The 18,684-nt window shown below is 36.6% G+C and overlaps 2 protein-coding genes across 2 annotated transcripts in view; one reads left to right on the top strand and one right to left on the bottom strand.

Moving 5' to 3' along the window:
• The window catches only part of SMARCA5 (SWI/SNF related, matrix associated, actin dependent regulator of chromatin, subfamily a, member 5), a 40,372-nt gene extending 31,485 nt beyond the window's left edge, over nucleotides 1–8,887 (top strand). Inside the window, exons 15-24 of the mRNA XM_003129174.5 lie at nucleotides 149–297; nucleotides 494–613; nucleotides 1,361–1,471; nucleotides 1,798–1,911; nucleotides 2,110–2,232; nucleotides 3,096–3,228; nucleotides 4,102–4,220; nucleotides 4,642–4,854; nucleotides 6,745–6,852; nucleotides 7,609–8,887. Coding sequence (XP_003129222.2) covers nucleotides 149–297; nucleotides 494–613; nucleotides 1,361–1,471; nucleotides 1,798–1,911; nucleotides 2,110–2,232; nucleotides 3,096–3,228; nucleotides 4,102–4,220; nucleotides 4,642–4,854; nucleotides 6,745–6,852; nucleotides 7,609–7,674 — 1,256 coding nt within the window. The 3' untranslated portion in view covers nucleotides 7,675–8,887. The remainder of the gene's footprint in view (nucleotides 1–148; nucleotides 298–493; nucleotides 614–1,360; nucleotides 1,472–1,797; nucleotides 1,912–2,109; nucleotides 2,233–3,095; nucleotides 3,229–4,101; nucleotides 4,221–4,641; nucleotides 4,855–6,744; nucleotides 6,853–7,608) is intronic.
• FREM3 (FRAS1 related extracellular matrix 3) overlaps nucleotides 14,908–18,684 on the bottom strand; it is a 56,369-nt gene continuing 52,592 nt past the window's right edge. The window contains 1 exon segment of the mRNA XM_021101551.1: nucleotides 14,908–15,522. Within this exon segment, the coding sequence (XP_020957210.1) occupies nucleotides 15,281–15,522 (242 nt within the window). The 3' untranslated portion in view covers nucleotides 14,908–15,280.

The following is an 18,684-nucleotide window of genomic DNA, read 5'->3' as shown; positions in this document are numbered from 1 at the left end:
TTATCAGATGTGAATAAACAAATGATTGATGTTTGGGAGTAAATTGCATGGTATTATAGCTGACATTTAAAAAATTCAATAAAAAATTCAAGTTTCCACTAAACTAAGATTTGTTTGATTAACATTAGACAACAAAATTTTTTTTCAGGAAGACTTGTGGATCAGAATCTTAACAAAATCGGGAAAGATGAAATGCTTCAAATGATAAGGCATGGGGCAACACATGTATTTGCTTCAAAGGAAAGTGAGATTACTGATGAGGATATTGATGGTATTTTGGAAAGAGGTGCCAAGAAGGTGAGATGCAGATTACATTATGTTTTTAATACATAACATATATCAAACCAGACCTGTTTGAGGAAACTGTTACATGGGTCATAGATAATGTTATTTCCACGGAAGTTTTTATATACTGTAAAGCCTAATCATTTGGACTACAGTTCTTATGCTTTTTAAATTCTCAATCTAATATGACATTTCTTTTGTTTGCTAGACTGCAGAGATGAATGAAAAGCTCTCCAAGATGGGTGAAAGCTCACTTAGAAACTTTACAATGGATACAGAGTCAAGTGTTTATAACTTTGAAGGAGAAGATTATAGAGAAAAACAAAAGGTAATTTAGGACGAGGTTATGGTTACTTGAAAGTTGGAATTTAAAGTGTTAAGTATGATGCTTGTCATGAACAGCAGTCATTTCTGTTTACTCATGTCTAAATTATTTTCATTTTTGTGTTAAATTTAATGCCAGGTTTTCATGTGGTAAACTCTTGAATGCTTTAAAGTTTATGTATTCTGTTAAAGTGAAATATATTGTGTGGGGTGGTTATAATATTTAAACATTAAACATTCAAACATTAAAACTATTGCCAAAAAATTTTTTTGCAACTTTACTAGATTTTCTTTTTTAAAAAAAACCAGCAGAATTGGCTGATAATAATTAAAGGGAAGAACTTCCTAATTTCATAAGTAATACTTGCTATTATAAAGGAAAATTAGAAAAAAAATTCTGATGCTTTCTCTTTTAACATTTTGATGTATTTATTCTTTAGGGTTTTTTTCTAGGCTAAATATATATCTACGTTTCGTTCCTAATTTGGGTTGTAGCATACCTTTTATAATATTTTTTTTTCATTCCGTTGTCATTAATTTGGTCAAATATTTAGAGAATGTCTTGCTTATTCACTAGACAGCATCTTATGTGTTAATAACATAGTCTCTAGCCTCATAGAGCACATAGGATTTCATGAGTATCTTCGCAGTTGTAAATAACAGTTGTTGTATTGCACACAGGAGTTGCATTCATGTAAGATTTGCGACTGTATAATAAAGTTGGTGATTTGAATTGTTTCCCATGTGCCAGATTGCATTCACAGAGTGGATTGAACCACCTAAACGAGAAAGAAAAGCCAACTATGCTGTTGATGCCTATTTCAGGGAAGCTCTTCGCGTCAGTGAACCTAAAGCACCCAAAGTGAGTTGACAGAGCACACTTATCTAAAAATATTGGAAATATAAATTATTTTTCTTCCTATATTCTTGTGATAAAATCAGACTAAGAATTAGATTTTGTGTGATTTCTTACAATACTTCCTTCAACTTTTGTTAAGTTTTCCAAAAATTAATTTTGAATGTGTGCATTTAAAATTTGATTAATGTTTGTTCAATTTTAGTGGAAAATTTATTCAATTGCTTGCAGAATTGACTGTCATGGTTGATAGAATGAAGGAAAGATGATAGATAGATTTAAAGCAAAGTAGTTTGGTTTTTACGGACAATATAATTTTTTTTTCCCTTTAGGCTCCTCGACCTCCAAAACAACCCAATGTTCAGGATTTCCAGTTCTTTCCTCCACGTCTATTTGAATTATTAGAAAAAGAAATTCTATATTACAGAAAAACAATTGGGTACAAGGTAATAAAAGTAGCACTTTGTTCATAACTAAATCTAGTTTGTTTTTAACTGAAATAAATGTAGGATATCAGTTTGTTTTCTTTCATGGTTTCATTAAAACTCATGAAATGTCATGTAGCTGGTTGATAGTTTGGTTCATCACATGCTTCCTAAAATATATTGATTGATAGATAACACAGAGAAATACTTGTTCTTTAGGTGCCTCGAAATCCTGACCTACCAAATGCAGCACAGGCGCAAAAAGAAGAACAGCTCAAAATTGATGAGGCTGAACCCCTTAACGATGAAGAGTTAGAGGAAAAAGAGAAACTTCTAACACAGGTATAGCCTCTAGTCAACACAAAATTTAGTGACTTTTTTTGTAAGGTACTGTGTTAGGTTGTTTTGGGATATACAAGGAAGTATGAGTTTTTACTTTCAAAAATGGAATACTTGGAGATGATAAAGCATGGGTATATGTTCCATTGTCATTAGTTGTTGAGATAGTTGAGATTATACATTTGCACCATCCTTGGCAGAATGGGTATCCTTTTGATCACTTTTCTCCCAGCATTCCCATCTTCCCTTTTCTGGGAATCTTTTTTTTTTTTTTTTTTTTTGGCCACCCCCATGGCATGTGGAAGTTTCCAGGCCAGGGATTGAACCCAAGCCATAGCAGTGACAATGCCAGATCCTTAACTTGCTACACCACAAGGGAACTCCTTTCCCGTGAAGCTTATACATTACTAGTAACTTATTCTCAATTATAAGTCTTTTCTTGGTACTTATTTTAACATCCTTGAGAGTTCAATCAAGGCTTTTTAGAATCTGGCCTTAACCTACCCATAAAGTCTTACTTTCTTTCTGTTTTCCCACTTGGATTATATCTTTGCCCTTTAATCTATGTTCACTCCTCCTGGCAAATTTCTTTTCCTTCAGAGCTCAATGAAAATGTTACCTTTTCATGTAGATTCTTTTCTCTTCCACTCAGATTTAATTGCTTGGCTATATAAGCAATATATGATGTATTGCTAAAAGTGTACATTTGTGTATATGAAAAGTCAACACTGTAAAAGAACTTTAAAAAACTGGGAGTAATTGAAAATTCTCTGTAATACTTATTAGCAGTATTGCTAAAGTTGAATAGGTTTTATTCCCAAGTTCAGTGTGCTGTGATTATATGTTTTGTTTCTATTGCTTTGAAGGGATTTACCAATTGGAATAAGAGAGATTTTAACCAGTTTATTAAAGCTAATGAGAAGTGGGGTCGCGATGATATTGAAAATATAGCAAGAGAAGTAGAAGGAAAAACTCCAGAAGAAGTCATTGAATATTCAGGTAATTCCCTATTATTTTAATAGGTATAAGAATGTTCTCAGGCTTTTGGAGAACTGTTGGAAAATTCAGATTTTGTTATTCTGAATAGGTTTTGATAAGCTAAATTTTGCTTAGCTAATTTAGTGCCTTGTTTAATTTTGTGTTATTTAAAAATGGAGTTGGAAAATCTCTTCTTTAAAAATCTTTAAAGAAAATGATGCCATAGGAGTTCTCATTGTGGCTCAGTGGTAATGAACCTGAATGGCATCCATGAGGATGTGAGTTCTATCCCTGGCCTCACTCAGTGGGTTGAGGATCTGGCATTGCCGTGAGTTGTGGTGTAGGTCTCAGACATGGCTTGGATCTGGTGTTGCTCTGGCTGTGGCGAAGGCTGGCAGCTGCAGCTCTGTCTAGACCCCTGGCCTGGGAACTTCCATATGCTGCAGGTGCAGCCCTAAAAAACCAAAAAAAAAAAAAAGCATTGTTATTTGATTTTTCTTTTTACTCTAGGTCACTAGCTATAGCCAAGAAAATAAGAATAGGTCACTGAATAATCGTTGTAATTTTTATTTCATTTTTCTTCATAACTTTTCAAGTATTATGTGCTTCTGTGTTTCCTGAAGTCAGTTGAATTGTCAAATATATATGTGTAGCTGTGTTATGATGAGTCTATTGAGAATTTCAGAATAGCAGAAAATTAAGAGTTGGGGGATACTCACTTAAATCATCCAGTTCGTCTTACTTTTTTTAGTTAAGCAAGTTGAGAAATAATTATGTGACTTAGTGGTATTAGATATGGGGTAAATGGAAACATTTCTTAATCCTTAGCAAATAAAGTAGAGTATTTATAATAACAAGTTACATATCCCATCTGCCCACCTTTTACTTTTACAGCTGTGTTCTGGGAAAGATGCAATGAGCTACAAGACATAGAGAAGATTATGGCTCAAATTGAAAGGGGAGAGGCAAGAATTCAAAGAAGAATTAGTATCAAAAAAGCACTTGACACGAAGGTACTTAATAATTTATGAGTACTAATAAATAATGGTAGTTAGTAAAATAACTCCTATCTATAAATGTGAGAGTTAAAACAACTTTTAAAAAAGAAAAGAAATGATTTAAAATTAAAATTTCCTTCCAAGAACAACATTCAAACATAGGTATTCTCAACAGAATTTACCTTGGTATTTCATTTAATATATCTGGGTCAGAGCCAGTTTGACTAACTTTGCTGCACAGTATCAGAAAGTTTGAGTCTATTTCTTTTTAGAAAAATGAAGACAAATTGTTTCAGGACAAAGGTTATGATTTAATTGAGGTGTTTTGGATAGAAAATTGATTTGAAATATATTTTTAGCTAACTTTTACTAAAGCTAAGTTTGAAATACAGTTTATATATATAGGATTTGTATTTTATATATCTGATTTTCATAGATTGGACGGTACAAAGCACCTTTTCATCAGCTGAGAATATCTTACGGTACTAACAAAGGGAAAAACTATACTGAAGAAGAGGATCGTTTTCTGATCTGTATGCTTCATAAGCTTGGATTCGACAAAGAAAATGTTTATGATGAATTGCGGCAGTGTATCCGCAACTCTCCTCAGTTCAGATTTGACTGGTTTCTAAAGTCCAGAACTGCAATGGTGAGTCCTGAGGGCCTTGTTGCGTAATGTAGTAAACAGTTCAGACTAAGTGGATTATGTAATATTCTTTAAGGTAACTTTTTTTTTTTTTTGGTCTTTTTGCCATTTCTTGGGCCGCTTCCGCGGCATATGGAGGTTCCCATGCTAGGGGTCGAATTGGAGCTGTAGCCGCCAGCCTACACCAGAGCCACGGCAACGCAGGATCCAAGCCGTGTCTGCGACCTACACCACAGCTCACGGCAATGCTGGATCCTTAACCCACTGAGCAAGGCCAGGGATTGAACTCAGCAGCCTCATGGTTCTTAGGCAGATTCGTTAACCACTGAGTCACGATGGGAACTCCTCTTTAAGGTAACTTTTAAAATTGTATGAAGAGAAGATTGTGGTTCACCTGTGCCTTCGAAGTAGATTTTTGTTATAATAATATGGTACTTTTGAATGTGATGACCACAACTTTAAATTTGACTTTTGGCTTTGTAAAGAAACATATTTCTTTAAAGAAAGGACTTGTATTCTGGCATCTGTCCATCAGAATCCTGAGTCTGAGTTGTTTAAAAAGAGCTTAATATAGTACAACACGGTACTGATATAATGTTAGGTTTTATTTTTATTCCCAATCTCAAGCTTTTTCTGATCAACAGGTTCCATTTCTTTTCTTTTTTCCTTTTTAGGGCCACACCCATGACATTGTCACGCTTCAAGATAGAGGATAATGTACAGTCTTTAAATGTTTAATAACTGAAGGGTTTTTTTTTTCCCCCCAGGAAACATCAACAGAGGCTACTGTTTATGAAACCCTAGTTTGGGAAGTGTTGCACTGTAAACACATTATAATATATAGTTAGGTGAGACAGAGTCAGTTGCTATAAGCACTATCTTAAGTCTTTTAAAGGAACAGTTTATATAGTTAATAGGAGTGATTTTGTAGTGAGTAAAAGAAACAAGATGTAGTGTCGCATGATTTACCAGTATAAGACCATAGTCTAAAACTGTTATTTTCTAACATGTTTCACATTAAGGTGCACATAAAAAGTGATGATGCGTATGGCCCCTGTGATAAACAGTTAAGGCATAATCCTTGCCTAAGAGCCAAGAAGATTCATACCTTAGCACACCTATAACACATTTTGGCCTGTGTGACTCAGTATACCTGTTAAGGAGCTAGAGAACTTTGATGTAGTGTACTACCTTCTCTGTGTATGTACTGTTGCAAATATTTCCAAGCCTTATATGGTTGTGTCTTATACAATAATATTTGAAAATGATTTTGTGGTGATTATATAGTAATATCACAAGGAAAAAACACAATTCTACTTAGTAAGTAGCCAGCAGTGATACAAATGAACCAATTTTCTTAAGGGTTATTTACTATTTCTATACTACTCTAAATCCTTTCTAGAGCCTGTGTAGATTACTAGTGAGAGATGAGGGGAAACCCATCATAGGTTTCCATGACTGTTTATCCAGAACTGGAGAAAAGTGGCATGTGGTACGTAGACTGCCATAATTCTGGTGGTAATAATACTTTTAAGGGAAAGAGTATATATATATCTCTTATTTAAGTTTTAGTCAATTTTGACCCTCAATATGTGCACTATTTATAATCTTTAAGTTTGGGTTTACATGGCAGTTCTCAGGTATAGACACATGAGGAATACACAACAGTATAGTCTTAAATAATGAAGTGGAAAATGCACAGTTATCTTTTTTTCCCCTCCTAGCATGGATTGTGTATGAAAATTGTTGTTCCTTTTGCTTTTTAAAATTCCACCTGTTGGGGATGTGTAAGTGATGTTCTAATCCTGTTACAATATACCTTGGTTTTGAAATTGTAATAATGAAAACTTGGAGATGGAGAATACAGGCTTACCATGTAAATTTATAACTCAGGAGCTCCAGCGGAGGTGTAACACCTTAATTACCTTGATTGAAAGAGAAAACATGGAACTAGAAGAAAAGGAGAAGGCAGAGAAAAAGAAAAGAGGACCAAAACCTTCAGTGAGTACTCATGAAAAATATAAATATTTTCTTGGAGAACTTAACTTTTTCCAAGAATTTGAATATTATTTGGCTATCAGTGATGTGTTAGTCTGTTTTTGGTAAATAGTATGGCCTGAACTTGCTTAAAAAGTATAAATTAATCTTGATTACCTTGTGTGGGGAGAATCATGTCATGGTGGTAGTTCATAGTATGAGGATTTTGAGAACCTGGGAAGGTCTGTCTGGTGAATGCTAAGAGCCTACACCTGATTTTTAGAATATGTAAAGAAATAGTAGGAAAGCAGTGATCTTTACAGCCTTTACTGTTGACTTCGAAGCTTTGATTTGTTGTCCCAGTGGTATTTTAGCAGTGCTAAAGCAAAAGTTTGAGAACAAAAAAACCCTCTTTTTTTATTTAATAATAGTTTATAAGTCATTGTTAAATAAACATCTCTAGGTAAGTCTGGTATTTATGTAGCCTTACAAAATATTTCTCATTACTGCTTTGTTTTGATAGAGGACATATGTTATACATTTGTTTGGTGTACTGGTTTACATTGCTAATTGTGAATGGTTCATTTACTTTGTTATCAGCATTAATTTTTTTATTGTGTCAGTAAAATGAGTAGACAAATACGATTACTTGGAGAATTAAGGTTATTCTGGGTAAGAAAATCTGATAGCTGTTACTCAGTTGCAGCTATTAGTCTAGCGCTGTCATGTGTCTTTTAAGAGTACCCTTGTGATGAAGATATTCCTTGTGTTTGTTTATAGACACAGAAACGTAAAATGGATGGAGCACCTGATGGCAGAGGAAGAAAAAAGAAGCTGAAACTATGAATACATATTTGTTTCATAATCACTAACTTTAAACTAGTAGTTCTTTAATTTACGGGTCTTCATAAGATGTACTGTACAATGCTCAGTCGTTATGTCATTCAAAGACATCAGGTTCATCTGTTTACCGAGCTAGAAACATAGTATGTAGTTTCACTTTTTTAAATGCAACAGCTGTGCTGAAATTTTTTTATCATTAACACTTGAAGTAATAAAATAGGCTTCATTTATTAATAAATGTTTCATTTGATTTATTTTTCTATTATAGTTCCATTTGTGAAGATTGTGACTTTTTGTTTATCAGCTATAATTTCTACACTTGTAAGGCTTAAAAAAGAAGCAAACAAGTTTAAAAAATTGCAAATAACATTTGTCCCTTCAGTCTTCACTTAGCTGTGTAATTGTTTTAATTCACTTTGCCTTTGCAGAAATTTGGGTATCTCCTTTGTAGTGCTGTTGAGTCTCATCTGGGAAGATTATGTAAATTGCATTCTCCTTGCTTATTATATGGGTAGAATGGGAAAAAAAAAAGGCAAGACAACTTCTCATTAAATTCTGTGCATATTTGTGTTATGCTTTGTTTCTGTAGTTGGTTCTGAGGTGAATACGCTCTGTTCTGTTTGGAAGAATGGCCTTTTAGTTGTATAGCCAAAGACATTTAGTATTTTCTGGTTCCTTAAGGTGTTACTGTACCATTTTGTAAAAGGAATATTATTATTATTTTTTTTAATTGTTTGGTAAATATTTTGACAAATTACCTTCTGAAGCAGCCACTACTTAGAAAGATAATGTCAAGACTAAGGTGATTTTTTCTTTTTTAAAAAGACCCAGCCAAAATAAGGTGTGAATTTGTCATACTGTTAAATTGAAATTGGTAACAAAATGTATCCCATTCCAGTTTACCTTTTTTGGGTTGTAGGGTAATTGAAAATTTTATTTTATTATATTTAAAATAATTTCTAAGTGTAAGCAGCAAGACTGACTATAATTCCAGTTTTTATTTTCTATGGACAGACTTGATAAACTGGAGACCCTGAAGCAGGATGACCCAAATTGTAGTGTCAGGATTTTAGCTGTACCAGAGGCCTTTATGTGCTACACATAATTTGTATAAAGTTTTATATGTGCAAATTGGGTACATAAACAGTTCTCCATTTTTCTAAGGGAATGCAATAAATGTAGCATCGTGAATAAATATAACTTTTATAATCCTTAAGTGGTCTTTTCTTTCCATTTCTTTTAATTTTCTTTTCTCATTTGCTATCTGTTTTTTCCTTAATTAGATTCCTTCCTCTCAGATTTCTATCAGTTGCGTTCATCTGCTGACACATAATTGAGATTTTTATTTATAATACTTTTTCTGTAGTATTAACTAATACTGCTTTTTAAAAGAGGGGTTGTTGCCATAAATATCAAGCAAAATACAATGGTTATGGTTATGGCAATTTGTGGAGTAAATTGTTTTGTGTTCCCCTTAAATTGATTTCTGTATAATCTTAGATTCTTAAAATAACAATTATGATCTATTGTAGCAAAATTTGAGGAGTGGTTACTTTTTCCATGAAAAGAACTGTCTTAGAGCAGTTGCCTTATTTTGAAAGAAATAGTTGGAACAACATAAGGCTGAAGAAAACTTTACAGAGGTCACAAAAGAAGAAGCAGTATTTTAAAGAGGAAGAAGTTACTGTGCATGTGTGGTTGGGGTGAGTGCAGGGGATGGGAGGAGGGAGAGAGGGGAAATATGAAAGGAACCTAGTGCCAGCCCTTCAGAGCACAGGGCACGGGGACATGTAAAGGGAACACCTGAAAAAAGCATGAAAGAAATAATATCCAAATTTAGCATTGCAGTTGAACACCAAAGTAAGAGGCATTTATGTTTGACAGGCCAATTAGGATATGATTACTGAATGTTTAGAATAAAGTAAAGCCAAGTTTTTATTTATACTGCCAATTAAGGGGAAGGAAAAAGAATAAGCTCACATCAACTGTTTTAAAAGAGAAATTGGTGATGGAGTATACTCAAAATTGGAACCCAGTTTCTGATTGATTTCCTCAATTTCTGATTGTGGAATAAGACGCCATAAATAGGTGGAATAAATGGTCCCTGAAGCCAGCCTAGAAGAGGCCAGGTGTTGACTGTAGGTGACCAGGGTGAGAATCATCTGTTACCCCAAGTACTTCATTTAATACATACTTGAGTAAGGCTTTCTGTGTTATTTTTGTTAGGAAGATTATATTCTATTGGAAAGATGGCCAGGTAAAACTAATAAAATGTAATCATTACTCTCCACCTCAGTATTATTTTAAATATTAATGTAACCTTGGAGAAAAAAGATAATGGAAATATTTCCAATAGCAAGCTTTAAAAACAATTCTGTAGTCTTAAAAGTGTGTGCTTAATTTTGTAGCAGTCTTCATATGCTCATTATAATATGTTCAAGTTTATTCATTTACTTAGGATATCTGAACTAAAGAGCTCTCAGAGTAGTGGCATTTATGGACCTCTAAGTGTTGGTCTTTATAGGATAGTCAGTGTCTAGCTAAGTGACAGATACATTATAGATAGTAAAAATGGGTCAATTCAATATGTTAACATTTCAGCCAATTTACCAATTTGTTAGTGGTTTCAACTATTTTTCTCAAATAGGATTATGCTTTATAAGATTTGATTGTGTTCACATATTTTAAAAATATTTTTACTATTTTAAAAAAATCTATACATCCTTAAGTATGGTAGATAAGTTCAGGTGTAGTAACATTTTAAGGAACATTTATAAAAATAAAAAAGCCTTATGTTTTTCCATTTCTGAGAAGCCACCAGTCCTTAACATTGAACGTTTGTTTCCTTTTAGTGTTTCTCTGTCGGCTCAAGTTGAAAAAGTGTGAAGAGGTTGAATCAAGTGCAAAATTGCACGTATTTTAGGCATAGAACACAGTTGGCCCGATTCCAGTGACAATTTGTGTGTGTGTGTGTGTGTGTGTGGTGTGTGTGTCTACAGCCTTTACTTCAGATATTATTTGTTAAAATACCATTAGATTATTCCTCAGGACAAGGGCAAAGATCATCTTCCGCAGAAACTTACCAACGATGTACAGTACTTAGAGAACAGAGGACAAAACTTTAGCTGAAGCCTGCCTGCTGACCAGAGAAGGGTATTCTGAGTGGAATCAACAAGGAAAAGGAAATCAGGCAGGGAAGGTAAAGTGCCCATCTGAGTCAAGTCTTGTGATGTCAACTGTCATCAGAACCATCTTGTGATGGTCACGGATAGGAGGCTCTGTTTTTGGAAGTTTCAACTATAGCACAGGGTTCCATGTGTCTTTATGGCTACATCACTGGCTGATGTACCATAGCTCAGTGTCACTCAAATTCCCAGCCAGCCAAAGCCATACCCCTGCAGCAAAGAGTCCCAAACTGAGGATCAATTTTCTCCAGAGGTCATTCTGGAGAAAATTCTGGTAAAGCAGTAGACGCCCTGAAGCCAATCTCCCGTGTTGTCTGGAGCTCACAGGGTTCACACCAAACCCCACTGGGAGCCGTGGCAGGGCCCTGTGCTCAGCAAGCCTTCTCCCCAGTAACCACTTTAAAGGGAGGAGCAGCTCTTTGTAAAAGTAATAGTGCAACTTACTTCAGTGTATCTGGAGCCAGAATGCTAGTGTTTAGGTCTCATACTCAGATTTGTGCAGCCAAGTTTTAGGATTACTGCGTACATTTAGGTGGTCACTCGATGAACACTGTGGACCTTGACAGCAGAGGCAGCCGGGATAGCATTCCAATGTTCTCACCATGTACACCTCTCTCAGACCACTTTTCTGCTTAATGTCTCGGGCATTACTCAGCACTGCAAGTTTCACCTGAATAAAAGGGTCACCCTGAGTTTAATGTGTTTTGAAAATTGAGATCTTGGTAATTGTTGAATTTAGTGATGTGCTCTAAAACCTTTACCTGGGAGCTTGTTAGAAATGTAGACTCTCCAGCCTCATGCCAGACCTGCTGAATTAGAATCTTTATTTTGATTGATTGATTTTTTTGACTGCTCTTGCGGCATGTAGGTCAGAGATGGAACCCATACCACAGCAGTGAAAATGCCAGGTCCTTAACCCACTGAGCCACTAGGGAACTCCTGTTATGTTTAATAAAACTTTCAAAGGTGTTTAATAATGTGCAGGAAAATTTAACAAGCATTGCTTTAAACATGTTTTCCCAAAGCAAAATGAGACCTTAGTTGTTTAACACATACCTTCCTGTTACCATAACATCAGGGAAACAGATTTTTTAGTTCAGATGAAGAAGATCAATACTATTTTAGAGAAATTGCTTTTAAGGTGACTTTTGGATATGCAGATAGTTTTAGCAGGGGTTTCTCTGTGAGTTGTATGATACTAGCATTTAAGTCACTACCTCTTGATTATGTTGGAGTGGCATGTGTGTGGTCCAAGGACCAGCAGCAGTGACAGCACCTGGGAGCTTGTTAAAGTTACAAATGTTCTGATGACAAGCCATTCTACTAAAACAGAATCGATGGCTGGCAGTTTAAGTCTTAGGCTTCCCAGGTGACTCTTACTGAAGATGCAGTGTATTAGTACTTCTCACTATACCTGTTAGTTATTGTATCCCTTTCCTTTAAACAGAATAAATGTTACGTAACTTTCGATTGTGACTTTTTTTTTGTCTTTTTAGGGCCACACCCATGGCATGTGGAGGTTCCCAGGCTAGGGGTCAAATTGAAGCTGTAGCCACTGGCCTACACCACAGCCACAGCAACCTGGGATTTGAGCCACATCTGCCACTTAACCACAGCTCACAGCAATGCCGGATCCTTAACCCACCGAGTGAGGCCGGGGATCAAACCTGCGCCCTCATGGATTTCTAGTCAGATTTGTTTCTGCTGAGCCACAGTGGGAATTCCATGACTTGCTTTTTTCTATTCAAATTTATAGATAGTTCCCTGTGCTATACAGTAGGACCTCATTGTTTATCCATTTTATATATAATAGTTTGCATCTGCTAACCCCAAATTCCCAATTCATCCCAAATAACCCTCTCCCCCTTGATAATCATGTCTGTTCTCTATGTCTATGAGTCTGTTTCTGTTTCACAAATGAGGTTATTTGTGTCATATTTGAGATCCCACATGTAAGTGGTATAATTTGTTTTTGTACTTATGGTAATCTCTAGTTTCACCCACGTTGCCATAAATACATCATTTCATTATTTTTTATGGCTGAGTAGTGTTCCATTTTAATATGTACTACATCTTCTTCATCCATTCATCTGTTGATGGACATTTAGGTTGCTTCCATGTCTTGGCTATTGTAAATAGTGAAGCTATGAATATTAGGGTTCGTGCATCTTTTCAAATTAAGAGTTTTTTCTGGATATATGCCTAAGAGTGTGACTGCAGGATCATACGGTAACTATTTTAGTTTTTTTGAGGAACCACAATACTGTTTTCCATAGTAACTGCACCAACCTGTATTCCCACCAATAGTGTAAGAGGGTCCCCTTTCCTCCACACCCTCTCAAGCATTTCTTATTTGTAGACTTTTTAAAAATATTATAGTTTATTTACAATGTTTCTTCAATTTCTGTTGTACAGCAAAGTGACCCAATCATACACAGTTCCCTGTGCTGTACAGTCGGACCCCACTACCCATCCATTCCACATGAAGGAGTTGGCATCCACTAACCACAAACTCCCAACACATCCCACTCCCTCCTTCCTCCCTTCTCGGCAAGCACAAGTCTGTTGTCCATGTCTGTGAGTCTGTTTCTTTCTCTGGATAGGTTTATCTGTGCCTTTTATTTTTTTTTGCTTTTTAGGGCCGCACCAACACCACATGGATGTTCCCAGTCTAGGGGTCAAATCAGATCTGTAGCTGCTGGCCTATGCCACAGCCACAGCCACGTGGGATTCGAGCCACATCTGCCACTTACATCACAGCTCACAGCAATGCCAGATCCTTAACCCACTGAGTGAGGCCAGGGATCAAAACTGCGTTTTCATGGATAATAGGTTTGTTTCCGCTGAGACACGAGGGCAACTCCCTCTACCATGTTTTACATTCCACAAATTAAGTGATATCATATGGTATTTGTCTTTCTCCTTCTGACTTAACTGCGCTTAGTGTGAGAATCTCTAGTTGTCTTTATAGACTTTTTAATGATAGTCATTCTGACTAGCGTGAGGTGTTACCAGGAGAAATTTTTTTTTTTTTAATGGTTTCTATCATGTACTATGTTGGCTTAAGAACAGGTTAAGTCTGGAGTTCCCGTCGTGGCGCAGTGGTTAACGAATCCGACTAGGAACCATGAGGTTGAGGGTTCGGTCCTTGGCCTTGCTCAGTGGGTTAACGATCCGCCGTTGCCGTGAGCTGTGGTGTAGGTTGCAGACGCGGCTCAGATCCCGTGTTGCTGTGGCTCTGGCGTAGGCCAGTGGCTACAGCTCCGATTAGACCCCTTGCCTGGGAACCTCCATATGCCGCGGGAGCGGCCCAAAGAAATAGCAAAAAGACAAAAAAAAAAAAAAAAAAAAAAAAAAGGTTAAGTCATATCTGAAATACAAACTTAGGAAAGGTTTTTATAAGAAATGATGAAATAATGAATAAAGATGGGGTTTTCAAAATAATTTGGAAACTGACTTATGTAGTATTGGCTGAGGCACACTAATAGTGATTTATATTGTCCATTTACGATTAATGAGAACTAATTGAGCAGTTTGGGGATTATATGGCTCTTCAACTTCTCTTCTCCACTGTGATACTTTCATTTTTATCACTTTATTGTATATTATCCTCTTTTATAAAGGAGTCTACAAAAAGAGCTGACAAAAGGATGTCCCTCCTAAGTGGCTCTGATAGACCTGTGGAGGAAAACTGAGCAATTGACAAAGAGGAGATTTAGGTTTATCTGCAAATTTCAGTGAGGGCCCTCTCAGCACTATCACCGGAAATGTTGAAAGAGGATGGTGGCGTATCTATAGCTGAGAAGTGCTTCCTGTGTAGTAGCATCAATCAGCAAAGAAACACTGACACTTTTGTCGACACTTTTGTTCTTAACTGGTTTTTCTTTTCTTTTTTTCAGTCTTTTTTATCACTGCACATGGAGGTTCGCAGGCTAGGGGTCAAACTGGAGCTGCAACTGCCGGCCTACAGCACAGCCACAGTGACGAGGGATCAGAGTTGTGTCTGCGACCTACACCATAGCTCACAGAAACACTGGATACTTAACCCACAGCAAAGCCAGGGATCGAACCCGCATCCTCATAGATAGCAGTCGGGTTCGTCACTGCTGAGCCACAACAGGAACTCCCCCCTCTTAACTGTTGATTTAATTGATGACAATGGGTTTCACTGGCCTTAGTAACAAAGTAAAAGAAAATGAAAAAAAACCCAAACAAACCAATAGCACATTTTAATAATGAGTCTTTGTGGGTGCAATCCTTTCTCTGTACCTATACATACACTTACATAAACTCGTTTGCCATGATACCTTGTTGAATATATACAACATCAATGATAGCACAATACCACTGATATCCCAGAGTTGCTAAGTTCTAGAAACTGTGTTGTCAGAAAACACGTTTTGACTGCTTCTCCCTTAAATCGTTCAATCAAAGGAACGACAAGCATTCTGCTTGCAGTCAGTGACGATGTCATTGATGAAAACGGTGGTTTTATTGGGTGCTCCAAGCACTACACCCATGGGCATCTGGAGAAGTAATTCAAATGTCTCTAGACCCTCCAAGACTGGCTGTCCCAGGTCATCAAGGATTGTCACTCGGATCATTTGAACGTGCACTCCTGGAGCGAAGTCCAGTTTTCGGCTGATGCCAACATAATCTATTCCAGCTGGTGGGAAAGGTAAAGCCAAGAGTGAGACAGACGGTAGCATTCACTGTCATAAGTTTTCCTTCAGGTAAAAACGGGAGGTCTGTAGCATCCTCCTATGTCCACAGCACTTTTGGACTCACATTTTGTGGGCTTGGTCCCCACAAAGGGGAAATTTCCAGACTCTACCAAATGCCATCATAGCCACTCATCATCTTCGACCAAGTCTCATCCCCACCAGTGTAGTACTCTCATCACCTTCCAAGCTGGTTCACAAAAGTCCCACTGGTGGACCACAGGCTCCCTGAAGGCAACTTCAATTTGTAATGAAAGGATTTCCTTTTCTATTTGGAACTGTTAAGATGATGATCATGACTTTTATTTTGACTAGGTTTCACCCATTCGCCTGTGCCAGACGTCTGGTCTACCCTTACAACATTCCTCTTGGACTCAGCCATGAAGTTTCTGCCATTTTCTGGGTTATTAATCATTTTGCAAAATGGCTCACCTGATCTTAGAGCATCTTTGTTACTTATTTAAAAAGTCATCCAATGTCATGACAAATTATAAACAAGACAATAAAATAGGAAACCCTGAGTGATAAATGTTAAGAAGTGAAGGAATAGAATATTTACATTGTCTCAAAATCTCACTCCATAAAAGTTTTTAATTGCAAAGGAAGAAAAATAACTTTATAATAAAGAAACCTGGAAGATATCTCTTTAACTGTGTGATTAAATTTAACACCACCAATAGTGGAATAAATTGAACTTATGTGCCATTGGCTAGAATGCCATTGGCTAGAATGTCACTATCTCTGTGACATTTCTGCTTAAGATGCAGAGCCTGAATCTAATCATGAGGAAACATCCGACAGGCCCAAACTGGGGCCTATTTTTCAAAACTGGTTTGTAATCTTGAAAAACATCTAAGTCACAAAAGTCAAGGAAAGACAAGGAACTGTCCAGATGGAAGGAAAGTAAACAATGTGATGACTAAACAGAAGTGTGTGACACTGAACTTGATTCTTTTGCTATAAAGAATGACTTGGGGGACAACGGGTAGAACGTGAATGAGGTCTGAAGACGAGACTGCAATAAGGTATCAGGTAATTTCCTGATTTTATGCTTGTATTGTGTGGTTAGAGAGGAGAATGTCTATGGGAATTGCATTTTAAGTTTTTTGAAGAAATGTTTCCAGATTCACTGACAACCTATTCATTGGTTCAGGGGGGAAATGTGCTTTTACTGTACTTGTCAGTTTTCTGTAAGATTGTATAAAATTTTTTAAAGCCATTAAGGAATTACATTAAGAAATAAAACAAAATGAAATTATGGTGAAAAGTACCAAGGCAGGAGATGTAAGGAATATGGGATTTGGGATCTTATGCACTTTGGTTCATATCTTTTTAAAAAAAATTTTTATTATGGTTGATTTACAATGTTCTGTCAGTTTCTGCTGTGTAGAATATATATACATTCTTTTTCTCATGTTGGTTCAGATCTTCATTCCACTACTTATTTGTGCAAACTATTGCATCTGTTTGAGTCTCAATTTCTTTAATTTCAAAATGGGGATAATTATTGCTACTTTACAAAATTGTTTTGAAGATTGGAGATAATACAGCAAAGGTACTACTAGCACAAGCTGGCAAGTAGTAGGCATCTAGTAATAGAAATTATAATTATTTATGTAACAATAATGATAGGCTATATATATGCATAATTTATTATTGTTAATGAACCAACCTGGGTAGCTGTCAAGTATTTACTAGATTCTAGAGATCATCAAGTCTAAACTGCTGCCTCTGTACAGTTCATGCTCAAACTACCTCAAACATGGCTTACTTCTATTAGGCCTTTTCTATCTGAGAGCTAGCAAAAGGGTCATTATTTGTATGCAAAGGGATTTATCTAAATGAATTTTAATTTTTTTACAACCATTAATAAAAAAGTCCAATGAGCCAACTGGTCTATTCACTGTTGGTTCCAAAATATATACAGAATGAGAAATAGCTCTGTCTGAAATTAAGAAAAGAGGGAGGAAGGCAGGCCAAAAAAAAAGCAAAAGAACAACAAATGAACTCTTAAAGCTCACTTCTGGTGTCAGATACAGTATGATGTGATATATTTAAAGTGTTATGTTAATTCTCCCAAGAGCAAGCTCTGGCTGTAAATCTAACCAGCGGTCTTTAGTTTCCTTAACTGTTTCTGGGGTACATTATAATTATTTATATTTAACTATTTATTAACTATATCTGGGGTACATGCTGAAACGGGGTTCACATTTTCATAGATAAATTTTCTCTTTATGCCTTGCTAGTTCATGTAATTGCTGAGTTTTATTTGTAGGATTTGTGCTTTTACTTAGTTTGACTTTTTTTTTTTTTTAGGGCCACATCCATGGGATATGGAGGTTCCCAGGCTAGGGGTCTAATGGGAGATACAGCTGCCGACCTAAGCCACAGCCACAGCAACGCTAGATCTGAGCCACATCTGCAACCTATACCACAGCTCAGGGCAAGCTGGATCCTTAACCCATGGAGTGGGGCCAGGGATCAAACCCGCAACCTCATGGTTCCTAGTCGGACTCATTTCTGCTGCACTAGGATGGGAACTCCTACTTAGTTTGATCTTAAAACATCCTCACGCAACTTGGATGTCTATGATGCTGGTCCTGAACTATGCTGACCGTCCACTTCCAGAAGGAAAGGTCCCTATTGGCAAGTGAGAAAATATGGGTATCAATGTAGATGGACATTTCCCTTTCTTTTCTTGAATCTTACTGGTTTTTTTCTTTTTTTCCTGTTAAAGCAGCTGATAGGCTCACCAGATGAAATGGTGTTCAGAACCATTTTTTGCCCCACTGCCAGCCAGGCCTTGATCGACCACATCAAGAAAGGCAAAGGGGGAGTGCCTGCTGTGATGCAGTGCCTGCTGTGATGCAGTGGGCTAATGATCTGGCTTGTCTCCATGGAGGTGTGGGTTTGATCCCCAGTCTGGCATAGTGTGTTAAAGGATTTGGAGTTGCTGCAGCTGTGGCATAGGTTGCGGATGTGGCTGGAATTTGATCTTGACCCAGGAACTTCTGTATGCCGTGGATTGTTGCAGAGAAAGAAAAAAAAGAAGGAAAGAAAAAGATAAAAAGAAAGGCAAAGGGGAGTGCAACACTGAGGACATGCCG

This window comes from Sus scrofa, chromosome 8 (assembly GCF_000003025.6).
Source record: "Sus scrofa isolate TJ Tabasco breed Duroc chromosome 8, Sscrofa11.1, whole genome shotgun sequence".
In the NCBI taxonomy this organism is placed as follows: Eukaryota; Metazoa; Chordata; class Mammalia; order Artiodactyla; family Suidae; genus Sus; species Sus scrofa.
The sequence above is the reverse complement of the archived record's forward strand: the minus strand, read 5'-3'. Positions and strand labels throughout refer to the sequence as shown.